General features: G+C 41.8%; 1 protein-coding gene across 6 annotated transcripts in view; it reads right to left on the reverse strand.

Moving 5' to 3' along the window:
* Positions 1-13,780: 13,780 nt before the first annotated feature.
* The window catches only part of BRD1 (bromodomain containing 1), a 156,949-nt gene continuing 150,585 nt past the window's right edge, over positions 13,781-20,144 (reverse strand). For 5 of the 6 annotated variants that reach the window (XM_045030552.1, XM_045030561.1, XM_045030581.1 and 2 more), the window contains one exon: positions 13,781-15,387. In XM_045030552.1, the coding sequence (XP_044886487.1) occupies positions 15,204-15,387 (184 nt within the window). In that variant the 3' untranslated portion in view covers positions 13,781-15,203. Of the gene's footprint in view, positions 15,388-15,543; positions 15,699-20,144 lie in introns of all 6 variants that reach the window. The other variant, XR_006582239.1, reaches the window with a different exon arrangement.

The following is a 20,144-nucleotide window of genomic DNA, read 5'->3' on the forward strand; positions in this document are numbered from 1 at the left end:
TTGGGAAAGTGGGCATTGACTAGTTTTAGTAGTTTCAGGAAGCATGGGAACAAAGACAAAAACTGTATAATGTGTCATCCTCAACTGACTCTGAGGCCTCACTCTTGAGTAATGAACTGACATGAAGCTTCAACCAATGGGGGAAAACCCTACTGGAAGGGTCTGAAAGACTGGAAACCAACCAGGGTTACAGCTGGTAAGCTTAGTATGCACATGGACTATTTTCTTCTCTGGAATGCTTTCCTCCTAAGCATACTGTGTTCTGTGGAAACTGGTTGGTTGCTGGTAAATACTGTCATAGCTCTTGGAAAGGAGCAGAACTGCAGGCAGAGAACTAAAGTCAGACATGCTAGGACAACCACATTGAATTGCAAAGGACCTGCAACCCTAAAACACTAGGGGGAGAGGAATGAGGGATCTCACCCACAGAGAAGTGACAGCTAGAGTCCTCAGACCTCAAGGGGTACCCAGAGACTGAGGGAGCAGAGGTTCCGTTAACCCCAGAACTGTGACAGATAACTTCCTGTCAACCTCCCAGTGCTTCTTATGTTGTGTTTACATTACAGCATTGAACCATTTATCAATGAGAGAATGGATTGTTTAAACCATATTAAGCACAAATCATTGAGTCATTATGGTCACGCTGAACTGGTTTAGGAACCCTTGTTCTTTTGCCCCACATTCACGCAAGTGCTGTCTGAGATCATTTAATCTGCAGTGCCCCCTGGGTACTTCAAATCTCCCAGTAAATTCTGACAGAGCTGGAAAGGCCACTACCGTGCTGTGAGACAATAACTAGTGGACTGAACTGTTTCAGTCTGATTTAATGTCCTTCACACTGGCACTAAACCAGTGCCAGACTAAACTGATCTTAGTCTTCCAGAAAGCGAGTCTAATCCAGACATTGCTTAGAAGTAGGGCTGACCAGAAAACAAGATTTCTGTTTCATGAAAATATTTGAGGTTTGAACATTTGTTTCTGTTCCAATGCAGAAGGAAAATGAGACCTTTCCAAATTTTTTCGAGGGGTTGAGGTGGAAGAAGAGAGACAAACACACAGATGCCAGAACAACCAATAGGCTACTGGTTAGGGCCTTATAATGGGTTTCACTCACTGCTAGGTCTGGGGAATCAGCTCTCAGTCAGTCTAGCCCACCCTTTTGTCACTCACTCACTGCATGGTCCCTCTTGCTCTCCAGGACGTGGGGTGCTCTCTCTCTGTGACTCAGCTCTCCAGTTAGGTCACTATATAGTCTTCCCATTTCAGGGCAGCCAAGTCCCACCAGACAATCTGCCTGTACCATCTCAGGCAGTACATCTGTAATTCCCAAGTTCTGCCACTTTCCCAGTGGCTGGTAGAGGAACCTGGGTCCACCTGCTACTCCAGGTTCTAGCCCAAGGACCATATTATGAGCAGCCAAAGTTTACACAGTCTCAACCCCCACTACTCTTTCTTCCCCACAACTCCTCTGAGTAAACCCTTCCCAGAGAACTAGAACCCTAGGGCTTTTGCTCCCTGGTGGGTTTACTCCTACCCACCTCTCTGTAGCCATGGTGACTGTAGAATCTGTCTGTAACCCCTTTCTGCTCACAACTTCCTGGTTTTATACAAGCTCACCCTGCCCCTTCCCAGCTGGGCTTCATCTTCAATTAGTGCTTATTAATTAGCCTCTTCTGAACCACCTTAATCCCTTCTGGGCTGATGTGGGGTGAACAACCCATCCCTGACATTGACCAGGGATGCGAAAGACTCCAGTTCAAATTCTGCTCTTCATGATTTGGAGCAGGGATTTGAATCTAGGTCTCCCATGTCCCCAGTGACTGTCCTAGCCACCGAGCTACTTACTATTCCGGAGGAGTGGGTCTTTCTGTCTCTTTGGTCTTGACCAGAAATTTCATCCTGGACTTAAGAAACCTTCCTGATTAAACTTTTGTTGAGATCAATACATTTCTATGAAAACTTTTGGTTTCAATGCATCAGCATTTTCTAACCAAAAAATGTTAGTTGAAAAAATCACAACCATCTATACTTTGAACACATGTAAGCCCATTACAGCACTTTTATGTGTGGATGGGAGGTATTTCATAGTCATTCTCAGGGACTAGAATGGCTATTAGACCAGTACATTTCTCTAGCATAGACAAAGTTTACTAGCCAGAATCACAGCAATTAAAATGTTTTAGTATAAGTGAGCAGCTTCAGGAAAATATCTGTCATAGGTTCTGTCAGGGCTAATTCCCCACTCTGACATTAGATTGCAGAAGGTGGGGGCCCGCAAGGATTCTAAAGATTAATACTGGCCACTCCAGACTTGTATTAAACTCCCAGGGTTACAGCTTTTCTCTGACCTTGGATTGGTAGATGCTGCCACCACCCAAGTGCAGAACCCCTTTAAGAGCCCAGGAAGGTGCACTTGGGAATTCCTTCCTGTGGGGTACCCTCAAGCCCTTTCACCTCCCCCCCTCCCCCAGGGAAAAGCTGAGAAAGAAAAAAAGAAAGAAAGAAATTGCTACCGGCTAATTAAACAACATGTGCACAAACCTCTTAAGGCAAAAAAAATCCAATTCTGTTCTTAAAAAAAGGTCAATTTTATTAATAAAAAAAAGAAAAAAATACATCTGGGAACTCGGACTATTGTTAGATTTTAAAAGAGTAACTAGATGGATTAAGCACCAAGAATAGCTCTCTTGAGGTCCAGTTTAAAGGTTACAAGCAAAACAAAAGCACCTTGGGTTAGCACAGAGGAGCCCACAAGCCATAAAGAAATAAAAAGAGAGAAACCTAATCGCGTCTTCCTAGACATTTCCTGATCTACTTACGTATCTGGGGTTTCAAATGAGTAGTTTCTAGGTATGATACCGAGGATTTTTCATACCTGGCCTCAAGCTTCTTACAGCATAGCTGCTGCCCTGTCCACCTCTCCCCAGGAGAACAACAACAGCCAGACAAAAGGGGAGTCTTGTTTCCATTTTAAAAAGTTCTAGCCTTCCCATTGGCTCTTTTGGCCAGGTGCCCACTCACTTCCTTTTACCTATACATAGCAGTGAGACTTTTTAACCCTTTACAGGTAGAACAATTAGAAAACAGCTACTAAGAGGGATTTTATAGCTACTGGCTGGGTGGGTGTCCATAAAAGGGAACTACCCTCTCCCCCTTCATTTATCATAGGGTCACACGTGGGACATTCAGAACTCATGAAAAGTTCCACGGCCCCAGTTTAGATGGTTATAAAAGAAAAGAATGTTACAGTCACTTTGCCTGGGTATAAGATCCAATATCCACACATTGGATAAGATCATATGACTGCAGAAATAGACAAACATGTAAAATAACCCTAAGGCCCATCTTAAACCCCACCCAGTGAATACCTAAGTACAGGTTGTAGAGAGTAGGAGAAAAATATCAGTGCTCTTCCCTTTCCCCCAGTAAGACAGGATAGCCCAGTACATGAGGTGTATAGTGGAAGAGAATTGTTCCCAACTCTGTGGCAGGCACTCAGCTGGCTCCTGCTTAGATTCCAGGCTTCTACAGAGCCTCTGCATAGGCAAATTGAATGATGCATTGGGTTATCTGATTTGCTATTAGGAATGGCAATATACAAAAACCTGTAGGAGAACACTTCAATCTCCCTGGACACACAATAGCAGATTTAAAGGTAGCCATCCTGCAGTAAAAAAACTTCAGGACCAGACTTCAAAGAGAAACTGCTGAGCTTCAGTTCACCTGCAAATTTGACACCATCAGCTCAGGATTAAACAAAGACTGTGAATGGCTAGCCAACTACAAAAGCAGTTTCTTCTCCCTTGGTGTTCACACCTCAACTGCTAGAAGAGGGCCTCATCCTCCCTGATTGAACTAACCTCGTTATCTCCAGACTGATTTTGGCCTGCATATTTATACCTGCCTCTGGAAATTTCCACTACATGCATCCGATGAAGTGGGTATTCACCCACGAAAGCTCATGCTCCAATACGTCTGTTAGTCTATAAGGTGCCACAGGACTCTTTGCTGCTTGACTGAAAGGCAGCTTCCACAGGTGGTGGATGATCAAAATGTAATGGTTGGATATCCCAGCCTTTGGTAAACATTCTGGAATACCTCAGGTGTAGACAATTACTCAGGCAGGAGCGGGAATCCAGCTGTGTTATTTGCTATGACATTCTCCCTGTGATAGACAGTTAGGACTCTGCCCAAGCAGAGGGAAAGGGCTTGTAACCTACATGGGGCAAGTGTTTTCTATAATGAATAAGATAATAGCCATAGAAGGATGCTTTTAGTTTATCAGGAGTTACTCTAACAGATTATTTCTGTCACAACTTGGTTATAGATATCTTTTGTAATTGATAAAATAGTGGATGGTTGAACAAACATCTTTAACTTATCAAATATGTAAACCATATACCATGAAAAGAAGTCCATGGTCAATAGCTCATTTTCTTTGTCTCTTTGCTGTGAACACGCAAAATATATAAAAAATTATGTTGTAATGGACAAAATGGTGTTATTGAGAAGGGAGGCTCATAAATGCTCCGTAATTGATAAAATTTGTAATTGTTCCATATTCATTTTGTCATGTGGTATAGCAGGTGGGTTCTATGACCAATGTATTGACAAAATATTAATGTATGGATTAATATCTAAGCATTAAGAGCTAATTGTGGTGACAGGTGGTCCTAGTAGTGATAAATCAGTGTCCTGGGATGTATGTACCCCATGCCAGGCCAGCAACCAAAGGGTTAACACAAGAACTGCTGGCCATGGCTGATTGGCAACCTCAATGCAGCTGGGAGGATAATAGGACTGGAAAGCAAGGGGGTAGGGTAGCTGCCAGAAGAGTAAGCAGGGCTGGCGGAGGGAACACCAGGCAGTGAGCTGCTCAGGGATACCACTTTAGAATGAGACAGATCAGTAGGCTGAAGAACCTCCAAAAATCTGGGGGGAGGTAAGAAAGAGCTCAGCGTACAGCTGAAGATGATGAACCCTGATCCAGCTTACCTAGTGTGAGGTCCCTGAGTTGGAACTGAGTGGAATAGGCAGACCCGGGCTCCCCTACCAGCCCCCTGATGGATTTGAGTTGAGAGTGTCTTTAGATCCCTGGGCACTGACAACAGATCATCAGGCTGAGTGAGTTCAGCTGCTGTGCCCAGACTAGCCAGAGGAGGCAGTGTTGCACCAACACTAATACAATTAGTTACAACTATCATTGCCTTATTGATTCAAAAATAGATAGAGCATGAGAGGTTTTTTCTTCATTCTTAACCGCACATTAAAGATGAGTTTTAAGGAGTTAGTCAGAAATGAACTCAAATAGGCTGCCTTACTTCTCCAGTTTCAAATTTGGTATGTTTCCTATTCTGTACAGTGCTGCATTAAATAGTGCTTGATTGTCTTACTTAACTAACTCAATTGAAGTTTGATTTATTTGATATCCTGATTTATTAAATCTGGGCATGCAATGCCTTTTTAATCTGCTGCATTGCATACAGACTACGCCATAAATTGGGGGGGATCGGAGGAGAACAGGGACAATGAACATTTTTCAGAGTGGAAACTGAGGCTATCATAGTGGGAAAGGATCACATAGGTATATCCACACCACAGGGAAGGAGTCAAATTAAAGCAAATCCACCTAGCCTCAACTTTTTTGAAAAGCAGGGTGATGAAGGGGTAAAGTCACTTTTTCCCCCCCTTTTCATTTAATAACTTTCCCATCCTCTCTCTATTCCTTTCTCCAAATAGGATGGGGGAAGAGTCCCACTTAAAAACTAACAAACCCCAGACTGGTATAGCAAGGTCTCAGGTCTTCTAGCCCTAAGGCTATCAAGATTCTACAGAGAAGACTCCAGTTCTGCAGGGGCAAAAGACAAGTCCTGTGTCTCAACCCAGTGGTTCTCAAACTTTTTTTTCCCCCGCAGACCACTTGAAAATTGCTGTGGGTCTTGGTGGAGCATTTAATGATCTTTCCAAACGTTGTTTATACTGTTAGCTAACTACTGTAAATCGCTTTGGATAAAAGCGCTATATAAAAAACAATTAACAGGTTTTTGTTCTACAAATAAAAGCACACTACTCATATTTTAACATCAGCAGTCTTACCTTTCTAATGCAATGGATGTGCCCTCTTTCCCCTGCTGCGGCAGCCCCCGAGCTGGGGCTGGGAAGGAAGGGGGTCTTGCCCTGGAGCTGGGGAAAGTTGCCTCTTTCTCTGGCCACCGCAGCCCTGAACATCCCAATTTTCCTCCACTGCCTCTTCTCACCTACCCCATATTTGCCCCAAGGCCAACACCTCACCTTACATGTGTGTCTTCTCAGGGGCCAGGCACCTAATGAGTGGAGCCACGCCTGTGCAGCTCCACTACTTAGGTGGGTGGCCCTTGATTCTCTTGTGTGCAGCTGCCCAGGTGCGCACCTTAGAGGGAACTATCCGCGGACGATTTGCCTGGAGCTCGCAGACCACTGGTGGTCCATGGATCACAGTTTGAGAATGTCTGCAGCAGAGCACACAACACCTGAGAGAGGAAGACACTGCACACTGGATTGTCCCTGCCAGAGCTCCTGGGAAGCAAAGAGCAGCTACTCCTTGAACCCAGAATGCTGATTCAGGAAATGGGACAGACACACAGATGAGAACTCTCTCCATTGCCCTTTTGAGCTTTTCCTGTCCCTATAGGCTCTGTATCCTTTTCCCCCACCCCCTTATTCTGTCTTCTCCCTTCTTTTATTACTAGAAGGAGGGAGCAAAGAAGAATGGACAAGGGTAAATGGGGCAGAAGGACTGAGAAAACTGCAGTGCTATATTTCTAGCATTTAGGAAGCAAATAAGGAGGAAAGGGGCTGGACTGAGGCTTAATGAATGCAGTTGATTGACAGATCTTGCATCTTGCTCCCTAGTTGGTAGGATCCTAATGCAATAGTAAAAGCTTTTTCTAGATAGGGTGGGAGGAAGGTCTTACAATAAAGGGGGCTGAATACAAATGACTAAAAATTAAAAAAAAATTAATCAAATGTGAAGTTTATACAAAGTTGTAAAAGCTTCTTGCTTTTAGCAATTTGATTTTATTCCGAAACAGCATTTTTCAACTTGAAAACATTCATTCATTTGAATGCATTATTTTTCTACCTTGTCAGAGAGGCCTTAAGGGAAATAAATCTTTCACAGAAGTACTGATAAGTTATTCTAAGGAATTAATTTAGATGTAGGCTTATGGGGAATAGAAATGAAGACGAACTGGTTTTTCATGAGCAGAGACCGAACCTGCCCTCTAAAACATTTCCCATAATATTCCTCTTCTGATAGTAAAGAATCATACAAATGTAGGGATGGAAGGGACCTCAAGAGGTCAGTTAATCCATCTCCACATGCTGAGGCAGGATTAAGTAAATCCCGACCAGGGGTCGGCAACCATCAGGGTAATCCACTGGTGGGCCACGAGACATTTTGTTTACATTGACCGTCTGCAGACACAGCTCCCCGCACCTCCCAGTGGCTGCGGTTCACTGTTCCCAGCCAATAGAAGCTGCGGGAAGTGGAAGGCCACAGGGATGTACTGGCTGCTGCTCCCATTGGCCAGGAACAGCAAACCGTGGCCACTGGGAGTTACAGGGGCCCATGCCTGAGGATGGTCACTGTAAACAGACAGGTGTTTGTTTAATCTGTTCTTAAAAACCTCTAATGGTGGGGTTGGCTTTAAAACGTTCTACTGATTAGAATCATTTTACACCACTTTGCTTAGCCTCAAAATGCAGAAATAAAATATTATTTCATATAAAAGTATGCAGAAGTGCAGACACTCATTTGTCATTTTTACATTTACAGTAACAGAGGATCTCAACTTTTTTCTGTAATGTGGGACACTTCCAGCCCCTGTATCTTGATTCCATTCTTTCTCTGTGGCAACTTAATGATTGGTTATATGAAGCAGTAACATTAGGATAATATGCAGGAGATGAGTACAAGGGGTACAGTTGCTCTTCCCTGTCCCCTTCTCACATCTGTATTTGTGCTGTTTATATACTGGGTGATAAAACAACATTTTTCACAAATAATCACCTAGCCCTTTAAATGATAGCAGGTGTGTGGCACTAATTGTAGCCCTCAATCTAAAATTTGTCTCAAACTTCCTTACTTTCCTCTGTGATGATTTTTCTCCGTCAAGCTGCAGGAAGGAATGATTCTCTCATCCCCAATCTGATCTCAAAAGTAGGTAGCACTACCCAACTTTGCAAACTTCTCCTGTACGCTACACCTTGGAATTTTCCTGCCACTAACTACTATGTGTTTGACCCACACTACGTATCTGGCCACAAGTGGGCTTCAATGAATTGGTATATTTCTCTGTTTGTAAGATTATAAAATGAATTCAGTAGTCTGTGTAAAAAGGATCTGGCAACTAGAGAATATTAGAGAGACCAGATGGGTGAGGTAATATCTTTTAATAGACCGACTTTTGTTGGAGTAAGAGACAAGCTTTTGTGCAACACTGAGCTCTTCCTCAGGTCTGGGAAAGATACTCCCAGTGTTTCAGCTAATCCAAAGTGGAAAAAATTGCTTAGCATAAGTAGTTAACATACATTGTAAAGCAGGGATCGGCAACCTTTGGCATGTGGCTCGCCACGGTAAGCACCCTGGCAGGCTGGACCGGCTTGTTTACCTGCCACGTCCGCAGGTTTGGCCGATCGTGGCTCCCACTGGCCATGGTCCCCCATTCCAGGCCAATGGGGGTGGCGGGAAGCAGCAGCCAGCACATCCCTCAGCCCACGTCGCTTCCTGCAGCCCCCATTAGCCTGGAACGGGGGACTGCAGTCAGTGAGAGCCACGATCGGCCGAACCTAGGGACGCGGCAGGTAAACAAACTGGCCCGCCTTGCCAGGGTGCTTACCCTGGTGAGCCGTGTGCCAAAGGTTGCCAATCCCTGTTGTAAAGAGACCATTCAAGGTGAAGTGGCTTGTGAAAAAACTATGCAGTCAAAAGACAAAAATGGGGGGTTATTGGGTTACAGACTGTTGTAATAAGCCATAAATAACTTATTACCTCACCCACCTTGTCTCTCTAATATCTGTGGACCAACATGGCTACACCACTGCAAACAGAGAATGATATGTAATGTAACACGAACATGCACGCTAAAGGAAATGAAAAATTTAAAGTCAGCTCTCCATGTGAGATGGAAGCAGACAAAATAACCTGGAATAGAGATCCATTCATTAATGTCAGCAGAAAATTTAACCACAACCATTTCTCCAAAACTGACCACTGGCTGAAGAAATCACTTTAAGAGCTACTTTAAACAGATTACAAACATTTCAAGAGATGAAATAGTGCAGGTAAAAACAGAAATTGAATGTGTTCATAGCAGTGAAAGTTTAAAAAGAAAATATTCAAATATTTAATTTCTTAATCTGAAGATGACCTAAGTATATTGCTCCCTCTTGTGTAAAAACACAAAACTACAATCAACAAAAAGGAAAACTTCCACAAAACGGCAATTAAAGTGTTATACAATACAAACAGTAAAGTAGACAAAAGATGGATTCTAGTAAGCAGAGACAGAATATTGTGGGGAAAAAATAAAAACTGTACCACCTGTAACTGTTTCTCTAAAGATAGGTGCAATAAATTACAAATCTATTTGTTTTGCCTCAGACACATGACAATAAACCAGAGAGGCCTGAGTCATTCTGCCACTCTTCATTTCTTTTTAAACAAACAGGAGAAACACCAGTATGACAAACCAAGGTGGAACCCTCCCACCCCACAATACTTGCCCATAAAAACCTAACTCTGAGGAAACAATGAGGAGCAAATGATCTCTCTTCAGAGATCAAGGATTTTTTTCTTCTTCTGGGAAGTTATAGATTCCCATTCTATGGAAGTTCCAGTGTAAAATACTAACAATGTCTCAAAAACAGGACTTCTGCTGTAATAGGAGTTACAAACAATTAAATCATAGTAAAACACAGTGGAGCAGATTCCATTCTCAAACACGTGCAATTAAATCAAAGGGCTTTGCTCACTATCTACTTACCTGGGTGCAGAATTTGGTTACTTTTAATATATAGTCAGATCATTTTAGACGGCCCAAGATTTCTTTCTGAAATGATTAAGAATCCTTTCAATACATAAAACTCAAAATGTATAAATGTGAGTCTAGGAGATGGGAGACAACCCCGATCGGGCCTTAATCACCAATAGTTCAAACCTGGCTTGACCTCACACAGGGGTGAAAGTGAGCTGGTACGGGCTGGTATGGCATACTGGTAAGAAGCCAGTACTGGCCTGTATGCAGCCCACGTTAAAGCACTGCCGTGGCAGCGCTTTAACATCCCTGCCCCTTTAGCCTCCCCTTCCACAGCCCTGCTGGTAGGGTCCATATGAGAAGGGCCACTGCTGACGGGGGGGCCGAGAGGGGGCAAAAGGGGCAATGATGTTAAAGCACTGCTGTGCTTTAATGTTGTTGCCCCTTTTGGCCCTCCCAGGCTGCTGATGGCGGGTGAGGGGGAGGGCAGCTGCTCCGGGGCTGGCAATTTTAAAGGGCCCCCAGGTGCTGGCCAACTGTCCATTTTAAGGTACATGTGGATATGAATTTTGGTTCCCATTTTCCATTATGGCCAAACTACATTCAGATATAGTGGAGAGTGGCAACTGTAAGGAGTGAGCTGTGGCTCACTGTGGCAGAAGTTAAACCAGTAGAGGAACAGAGATCTGCAGTGGAGCTCAGCTGAGAGAATGGGAGAGAAAGGTGTTAGTAGACAACGCTGCTAGACTTATGCCACCAGCTTTAGAATCATAGAATATCAGGATTGGAAGGGACCTTTGTCGGTCATCTAGTCTAACCCGCTGCTCAAAGTAGGACCACTCCCCAGATTTTTGCCCCAGATCCCTAAATGGCCTCCTCCTGGATTGAGCTCATAACCCTGGGTTTAGCAGGCCAATGCTCAAACCACTGAGCTATCCCTCTCCTTTATACCCCCTACACAAGGGGAATTCCTGAAGAGAAATCTCCAGGTGGTTTAAGTTCCCTTTGTTCCACATGAGAAAAACAAAAAATCTAGTGAGCCATTCTGTACCTTGGGGGAGCGCCCTGTAACCCCCATATTCCACATTCATAGATGATAGTGATTTTACATATAAAGCATGCCGTGTGAAGTATCAGGAGAAAGAGAAATGACTTTCAGCAGATCATAACCTATCCATCTATGTGTATTAATGCATATGAAGTTATGAGAATCGTGTTGTATGGTGGTCACTAAAGCATGCTGTAAGTTGGGGAAATCAGCCCGATACTAGCTCCCCAGAAGCAACAGCAAGAAAAGTAGCCAATATCCAGATGGGGTGTCAATCAACCCATCAACAACTATTGTCCAGCAAAGGAGCTACAATGCAATGACTCACCTGCATGAGGCCACAGCAGGGGAATTGCTTAACCTTGCCTAGAGACTCAGCAATGCACCCAGACATGCCTGGACTTGTGTTTTCCAAGCACATGGACTGAGGGTATAAAATACACACAGTGGCCCCATGCTGGGCCTTTCTCTTTCACCCACCTATGCTGCAAGCAACAAGGACACTCTGAAGACTCAAACCGAGGGGACTGACCCAGATTTCAAGGGTGAAATCTGCATATTAAGGACTGCAATATTCAGTGGAGTGAGAAAAACGGCTTAGTCTAGTTGTTGCCCAGTCTAATAGGGTTGAGAGTTTAGACTGTCATTTTTTAAATTTTATTTTGCTAACACACACTGAGTTTTGGACTATCACTTAAAATCTGTCTTTTGTAGTTAATACATTTGTTTTATTGTTTATCTTTACCAATGAGTTTGTATGAAGTTGGCAAATCTGCACAGGTTTTGCAAAGGCTGATGTATGTCCACTTTCCATTGATGAAGTGGTGAACCAATTAATAAATCTGCTGCTCATCTTGAGCAGTGCAAGACAGTATATTCTTGAGGTGCAAGGCTGGGAACGGGGGAATTGGCTAGTGCCTTAATTTATGTGGTTCATGAGAGGCTCTGGGAGCATTCATGCAATCTAGCTGGGTGTTGGGTTTCCACATGCAGTTGTGCTGAGTGATAATAGCACCTGGAGGGGTTTGCTGCTGGTCACTAGCAAGGCATTTTGAGAGACAGCCCAGGCTGGAGAGAGTTCAGGGGGCACAGTGGTCCCACAGTCCCAGGCTGCACCCCAGGTATCCTGTCACATCTAGCCTTTTATGTAAATACACCACTTTGACAACAAAGTGTCTTGTAAGTAAATGGGATGCCCAAAGGACCAGACTTTGAATAAGTAGTAATGTTCTTCGATGTCCTAAGACCAAGAATGCATAAATATATATTCCTCTGGAAGATGTGGAATTGTTTCCAGACACACAATCTTCAGTTCTTGACCAGGTAGTTTATTGCTGAGATGATGATGGGTGGAAGCTTTTTTCTTTTTTTTTTTTTAATCAAGCAACACATTGGTGTAAATGTTTTTTCAGTTACATTAGTACAGGCTCAATGGAATTATTTGCGATGATGAGCTGGTTTTTCCCCCACTTCATTTGTTCCTAGTATTAAGAACATACTTGATGCGGGAATCTGGAGGAGTTTTCAATAAGCCACATTTTGTAATCCCAACCACTTTTGTGAGGGTTTTGTGATTTATAACTATTTAGGAACCAGGAGATTGTGACAGGGACACTAGGGTTTTCTTACTTAGATTCTCTGGGGATGCTTCAGAAAGCCTCAAAAAAACATTAGTTTTTGCTACTTACTGATATGAGGCTGAGAATTGTCACACCATTTGATTTGCCATCTATGGGAACATTTCAACTGGAGTTTTCAGAAAAATTGGTCCTTACTCTTAGTTTAGTATGAGTTGAATATTGAAGGTTAAGTAGCAGACTCAAGGAATTAAGCGTGGTTTTATTTGTTCTGGTCTTTGTCATACTTGACTCCATTTTTTTTTGCTCGCTCCCCAAGAGGTGAATATGGTCACACAACAGCTCCTCCAGCTCACTGGAAGAACCCTCAAGCAAACAATCAAGTTTACCTTTTGGGTTTCTACCTCAGATGCACTATCAGTATCATATCATAGACCTTTAAAGATTATCCTAATTGGATGCATGGCCATCTCCATTCCTGCACAAAGTAAGATATGAATGTTTTCTGCCATGACTAGGGAAGGCAGTCAGCAAATGCATGACCAATTTTTCAAAGCCCAAACTACTTTTTAACCAGGGAATCCTTGAAAGTACTAGAGTTCAGCATAGAAGACTGGTCTTGGATAATGCAGCCTCAAACACCAGTCTTTTCAGAAGAGGCTTGTTGGTATAGATAGCAGTGGCCCCCACACAAGATGACACTTTCCCTCTTTATGAAACAGCCATAAAGGGATTAAGTTAATGACATGGTAGCAGTTCCTTAACAATCTAATTTACTTCTGGGAGAATGGACACTAAACCAAGATTCCACAGGGGCCAAATGCAGGACAAAATTATCAGTTGAGAAAGAAATTTTATTTCAAGTTTCTAAGGGGGTATTACAAACCATAGAGAATAAAAACATCAAAAGGTATTTAAAAAGTAATTGACTGTCCCTTTAAAATAAAGATTCAAGCAGGTTTAACAATGCAGAATGCTATTCAATGAATTAAAAAAAAAGATTTTAAAAGTATTGGTTTTGCTGTATTCGCTAATCCATTATAAAAAAAGCTGGGCATAAATACTTTGTGCACTCATATGCATTATTTGGTGTTGCATATTATATAACTTGGTACAGTATTGAAGATATTACTGCAAAAAAGAGTTCAACACAGTGCATTTATAAATAAGGAGTCATTATAAATCACATTGCAAACATACCTTGCCATTTTCATTGTTACAAATTCAGTATTTCAGTGAACGTAGGAATAAAGTAGCTACAACAATCAATATCTTGACTTTATTTTTTTAATATAAAAAAATGCAGTTCTGGAAACCCACCCTTCTTTCTTTTCCCTCACCCATACATAATGCTTTACTTCTTAAAAATAAAAATAAAGTACTAATTCTATATACATCACATGTACCATACAAAAATGTATCCAAAGTTTCTATTGCTACCAAAGTGTTCTAAATTAAAAGTTACATAAATCCCCTCATTGGAAACAAAGGCATACAGGTTACAAAAAATCAAATTACACACAAGCCATCAAGTCATTTTATACAATTTCCAATACATTTTTCTCCCAAAGCAAGTTTTCTCATGTGCCTGTATAAAAATGCATATCAATATACTTTGTCAAATTTATTTTTCATTATAAAGCAAATTAATACATTTTCTACAATAAATAAAACAGGGAGGCACATATATGAAAAAAATAAAATCTATGGGAGATAGATGGGATGGTTTTGAAAAAAATGTGCTCACTGGCTTTAAGCCAATTTTGTTTAAAACAAAGAAAAAATGGGAAAAAAATCTCTTAAAAAGTTATTTTGGGCAATAATGGAGTGTTTTTGGTGATTTGCAAGTGATGTACATAGCATAATTTTACTCTTGATGCCTTTCTCACAAAGTACCCTCCAAAATAATGTAATTTTCTTTCTTAAAATACACATTTGTCATTGTAAATTTACATCAATCTTAAATATGTGGTACTTTGTGCAAAGAGCAATGATTTACACAAAATTAAACATTCACAAGTCTTTCAAAAGCTACAGATCAAGGAAAAATGATACAAGCAGCACCATATTGTATAATATATGATTTAGGCAAACATATCTTTGATGTTATTTTGATATTAGGCTTTAGGATTCACTAAGCACCTTAAGCTGGAAGATGGTGCTTATGTACTTTACTTTTTTTTTTAATATGTAAAAAACATGGAAAATGAGAACCTACTCTCTCCCCATCAAAATTAAAAAAGGGAATTAAAGAGCTACCTCTAAAATCAGAATAAGTTAAGTGTTGAATATACATATATGTACAATTTATGAACACTATGAACAAGACATTTTAACAGGTTTAGTGGAAAATCCTCCAAACTACAACACGATGATAAAATCATTAATCTATATGGCAATGGTGATTTAGAGAAACTGCTCAACTGTTTGAAGTTTGCAGAACTCAGCCACTGAATCAATGATTAAGGAGTTGTATTGTCAATACATTCTTTTAGACAATGAGGTTTATTAATAAAGTTCAAGTCTATATGTGGTGTGTTTCTTGCCTTGGTAGCACCTTTGTTAGTCAATATCACTGAAGTCGCTAACTGGTTCTCCATGGACTCTACTTAGATGAGTCATAGCACGATCAAAAGCAATTCTCACAGCTTTACGAATGCTTGAGTTTCGACCTTCCATCATTTTTAACTTGTCTATGGTCTCATCAATCCCCAGGGGAACCATTTTGGATTTTGGAAGCCATTGCCTATAAATAGGATAAAATAAATCTTAGGTTAAATAAAGCATAGATCAACAGGATTGTCCTTACATAGGACTAAACTAGCTCTTATGTAATGCTTCTCATGCAGTGTGTCAAAACAATTTCTCTCTTTAAAAAAAAATCCAATAGCAAAATTCTTACCAAAGATAGGACAACTGTGTTTTTAACGTGGGTTTTAAGAGAAGTAGCATCAGCCTCTTGAATAAACAAGACTTACAAATCCAACAGGCACCATAGGATTGTAATTGATGGCAAATACTGACTTTAATAGGAGTCAGTCTGATGCAACATCATATCTAGGTATTAAAACAACTCAGGCTTAGATTAGAAAGTAATGGATTGTTTTCAGTCACTACTAGATTCAGCTGTTTTTACCTGTAGAATTTTTTTAAAAATTATTCATTCTTCAATTTCCATCATTGCACAAAGATTTTTGCAAAAGTTTGGTTACATCACACTCTAACGTGTTAGTTTTGGTCTCCAATAGGCAGTTCCACAGTCAATGAACTCCTGCTCAGTCCCACATTCTGCATTTACACTACATTTTAATACCACCAATTCAGTGCATAGGGTAGAGATTGTGCAGCTCACTATTCTATGTTAGGTAGTAATGACTAAAGCCAGATGTTTTTTAAAAATCAATGCTATTCACAAGCTTGCCAAAAGTTTGAGCACACTTTTTGTGGAGTGTCTGAGGCAACTTTCACAAACAGCCCAAGGAGGAGGAGAATATAGGTAATAATGCATCCCTTATAGCCACTGACCTGGGATGTGGGAGACCAAGGTTCTGCTCCTCTCTTCCTGATAGAGAGAAGGGATTTTGACTTGGGAATCCCACCTTGCAGGCAAGTAACCTAGTCACTGGGCGATGGGGTATTCTGACATGGGTGTCTCAATCTCTCCTGTTAAAGCTGTTCCACTGCTATTACTAAAAGCAATTACTCACTGGAGCAGGGATTTGAACTTACGTCTCCCACCTCCCTAGAGAGTAGCCCAACCAACAGGCTACAGAGTCATTCTAACTCTCTCTCTGGCCCAATAACCATTATTTATACAAAGTGGAACAGCTTCAACAGAATAGACTGTCAGACCCACCATCAGAATATCACATAGTCTAGTGCACTCTCCTGCAATGTGGAGACCCAAGTTCAAATCCCTTCACCCTGTCAGGCAGAGGGGGGAATTGAACCCATACAGACTCAAACTTACATCCCAGGTCAGTGCCCTACCTGGTGGGCTAAATCTTAGGCAGGCACCATCATCATCTCATTTTGTTAATTTAGCCATTTAAAACACACACAAAGAAACAAAAAATTTCTGATCAAACAAAACGTTTCATTCACCCAAAACAGATTTTTCTGATTTGCCATTTTTTTCAAATTCTGTTAAAATAAAAAATTCAGTTCTGATTTATTTTTTTCAAAACTGCCAGTGAACCGAGAAAGTCAATTGTTCACCCAGCTCTATAGTTAAGGCATTAACAGTTGCAAAAATAAAGAACTCTGAACTACAGCCTTACAAGTACAGAAGCTCCCCGACTTATGCAAAGTCAGGAATGTATCTCCAATTACGCCAAAAAAACCCAACAAACCTTACGGAACTTTTTTCGTAAGTCTGGATTTCCGTAAGTTGGGTTTGCATAACCAAGGAGTATCTGTACAAGGAGGATATCCGTTTACATAAAATCAATCGATCAATAAATTCATTTAGTTCATCTTTAAAAAGAGATGCTATTTTAGTCAACTCAGTTTTCTTAGGCTTTAGATACTGGAAAGATATTCTGACTAGGTAAAAATGAAATTGTTTTGAAATAAAATATTTCAATAGAATCTACATATTAAGGGATAGCAGAAGCTATGCTTCTGATGAGTTAAATTATTCAAACTTGTAGGATGGGAGGCCCTTTTAAAACTGAATATGAATCAAATTTTTAATGACAGTCTTTAAGGGAGAAACTTTGTTACCAAATTATTATTCATTGTTAGTATTACTGTAGTGCCTAGGAGCCCTAGACATAGACCAGGACATCATTGTGCTAAGTGCTGCACAAACAGAGCAAAGAGATGGTGCCTATCCCAAAGAATTTACAATCTAAATATAAGACGGAAGACCACAGATGAAGACAGAGACACAGATGGGAGAGAACAAGGTAACATTAAGACAATATTGGTCAGCATGAGAGACAGTGGTCTCAGCACACCAGCAGTCTAGCCATTGTCAAGATTATTGTGGGCATCACAGTAAATGAGAGTTCTAAGGAAGGATTTGAAGGAGAATAATGAGTGAATTTTGCAGATGTTCAAGAGGAGCTCTTCCCAAATGTGAGGTAAAGCATGAAGGTACTTGTTAAAATTTTGAACAAGTGGGCAATGGAGGCTGTCATTGTGGACCAAAGGCCAGGGTCAACATCCTAATAGAGAGAATGGGGACAAGTTATGAAGTATCTTGAAAGTGAAGACAAGTAGCGTACATCTGATGTGATAAAGAATGGGGAGTCAGTGGAGGAATACAAAGAGAGTGACATGGTCAAAGTGAAGAGGCTAGGAAAATGATCTTTGCAGAAACTTTCTGAATGGGTATCAGTGGGACAAAACTGCATTTGTCAAGGCCAGATAAAAGGACGTTCCAGTAGTCGATATGCAAGATGATGACAGCTTGGATAAGAGTTTTAGCTGTGAGGGTGGACAGGAAAAACCATATCTCAGATATGTTATGAAGAAAGAAGCTGCAAGATTTAGACACAAATATGTGTAAAGGCCTAGAGAGAGGTCCGAATCAAAGATGATGCCCAGGTTAGGGACCTGAGTGACAGTCAGGATGGTGGCATTGTCCACTGTGATCTAGAAAGGAGGTAATAAGGGAGGGCTGAGCAGGAAAGATTAAGAACTCTGTTTTAGCCATGTTGAGCTTGAGTTTGTGGCTAAACATCCACAAGGAGATTTTAGTGAGAAAGGCCATGTCCATTTGGCCTGATAGGATTGCCTCATGGAGTCCTTTCAGCTACTGGAGAGAACATCTGGCGCACTGCTAATTAGCATTATTGTGCTAATGGAGGTGCCCATCCAAAAACCGTGCTGTCAGGTGTAACAGTCATAGACCTGAATGCCTGAGTCTGCCATAGTGTTGTGTCAGCAATTACCGGAAACGATCTGGAGCAGAAGTGAAGGTTGTTTTGACATGCAGAGAAGAGGGAACCAGAACTGGTGAGGCCAGAACAGTTTGTGGAGGATGTCGCGAGGGGAAGGGATGCGACAAGAGCATTGCCTAGTAAGTGGGCACCAAGTGCCTCCCCTGGAACAATATTGGTGCACTTGATGTTGGTATGAGATGCAAAGAGGTGTCTGATTGGTGTACTCCAGCGACTAAGATGTCCATGATTATTTCATCGTGCAATTCCCCTTTGTGGTTGGTTGCAAAGTCACATTCTGGGTGTCATGCAGCTATTCTACTGACAAAAGGATATGATGTGTGATGCACCATTCCCAGAGGCAAATCACCTTCATACACAGCACTGGGGAATGTGTGCCCCCTTGTCTGTTTATGTAGTATACTGTGGTGGTGTCTGACATGATGAAGACATGGCGACATCTGGTAACAAAAAATGGCACACTCTGCATAATGCCTGAAGTTCGAGAATTTTTATGTGCACCCTAGCCACTCGCGTGGTCCAGCTGACTTGTGTCATGTGATCTCCAATGTGAGCATCCCAGCCTGAGAGTATGGTGTCCCATGGATTGGTGCACAGAAGATTCTTTACGGCCATAGCTGTAGCCAGCAACAGTGCCAGCAGCATATGCACGCCGCCATATGCCCTAGGATGGAGAGGCAGGTCCTGGTCAAGACTAAAGGGCTGGAGATTATCAGGGCTATTTGGTCCAGTAGGCTCTGGAATCTGTCCTGTGGTAGATAAGCTTGTGCGGAGGTTGCATCGATGTGAGCTCGTGTGAACTCCAGGGATCGAGCAAGGTGCAAAGTTGATTTTTCGATGCTGATGCTCACTCCTAGGGAGGAGAGAAGAAGAAGCTGGGACACTGATGCTCAAGCTTCCTTGAACCATGCTGCCAGCACCCAGTCATCCAAGTATGGAAAGCCAAGGATTCCCTGACGTTGTAGGTGAGTCACTACCACAGAGAAAACCTTTTTAAAAACTTGTGGGCAAGTGGTAAGTCGAAATGGGAGAACCCTGTATTGGAAGTGTTGATACTCCACTTTGAACCACAGGAACTTTCTGTGGGTCGGATGTATGTTGATATGGAAGTAGGCATCTTGCATGTCAAGAGCCATAAACCACATGCATTTTTCTAGTGAGGGAATGATGGCCGCAAGTGTGACCATATGAAATTTCGGCCTGCAAATCGATCAGTTGAGGTGTCAGAGATCCAAGATTGGTCTCCATTCCCCTTTCTTTTTGGTACCTGAAAATAATTGGAATAGAACACCATGCCCCAAGATTGGCTCCACTGCTCCTCTCTGGAGAAGGGATTCCACCTCTAGGGTAAGAATACTGTTGTGAGAGGGATATCTGAGGGGCAGGAGATGTACAGGAGGCATTGTCATAAACTCAATGGTGGAGCCGCGTCAAATGATGTCCAAGACCCACTTGTTTGTTGTTACAGCTCTCCAATCTGGTAGAATGAATTTGAGATGATCCCCAAAAGGCATGGAGAATGGAAGCATTGGTGTATGGAGTGGCTGACAGCTCTCCAGGCGCACTCAGAAATACTGTTTTCATGATATCTGAG

This window comes from Mauremys mutica, chromosome 1 (assembly GCF_020497125.1).
Source record: "Mauremys mutica isolate MM-2020 ecotype Southern chromosome 1, ASM2049712v1, whole genome shotgun sequence".
Taxonomy (NCBI): domain Eukaryota; kingdom Metazoa; phylum Chordata; order Testudines; family Geoemydidae; genus Mauremys; species Mauremys mutica.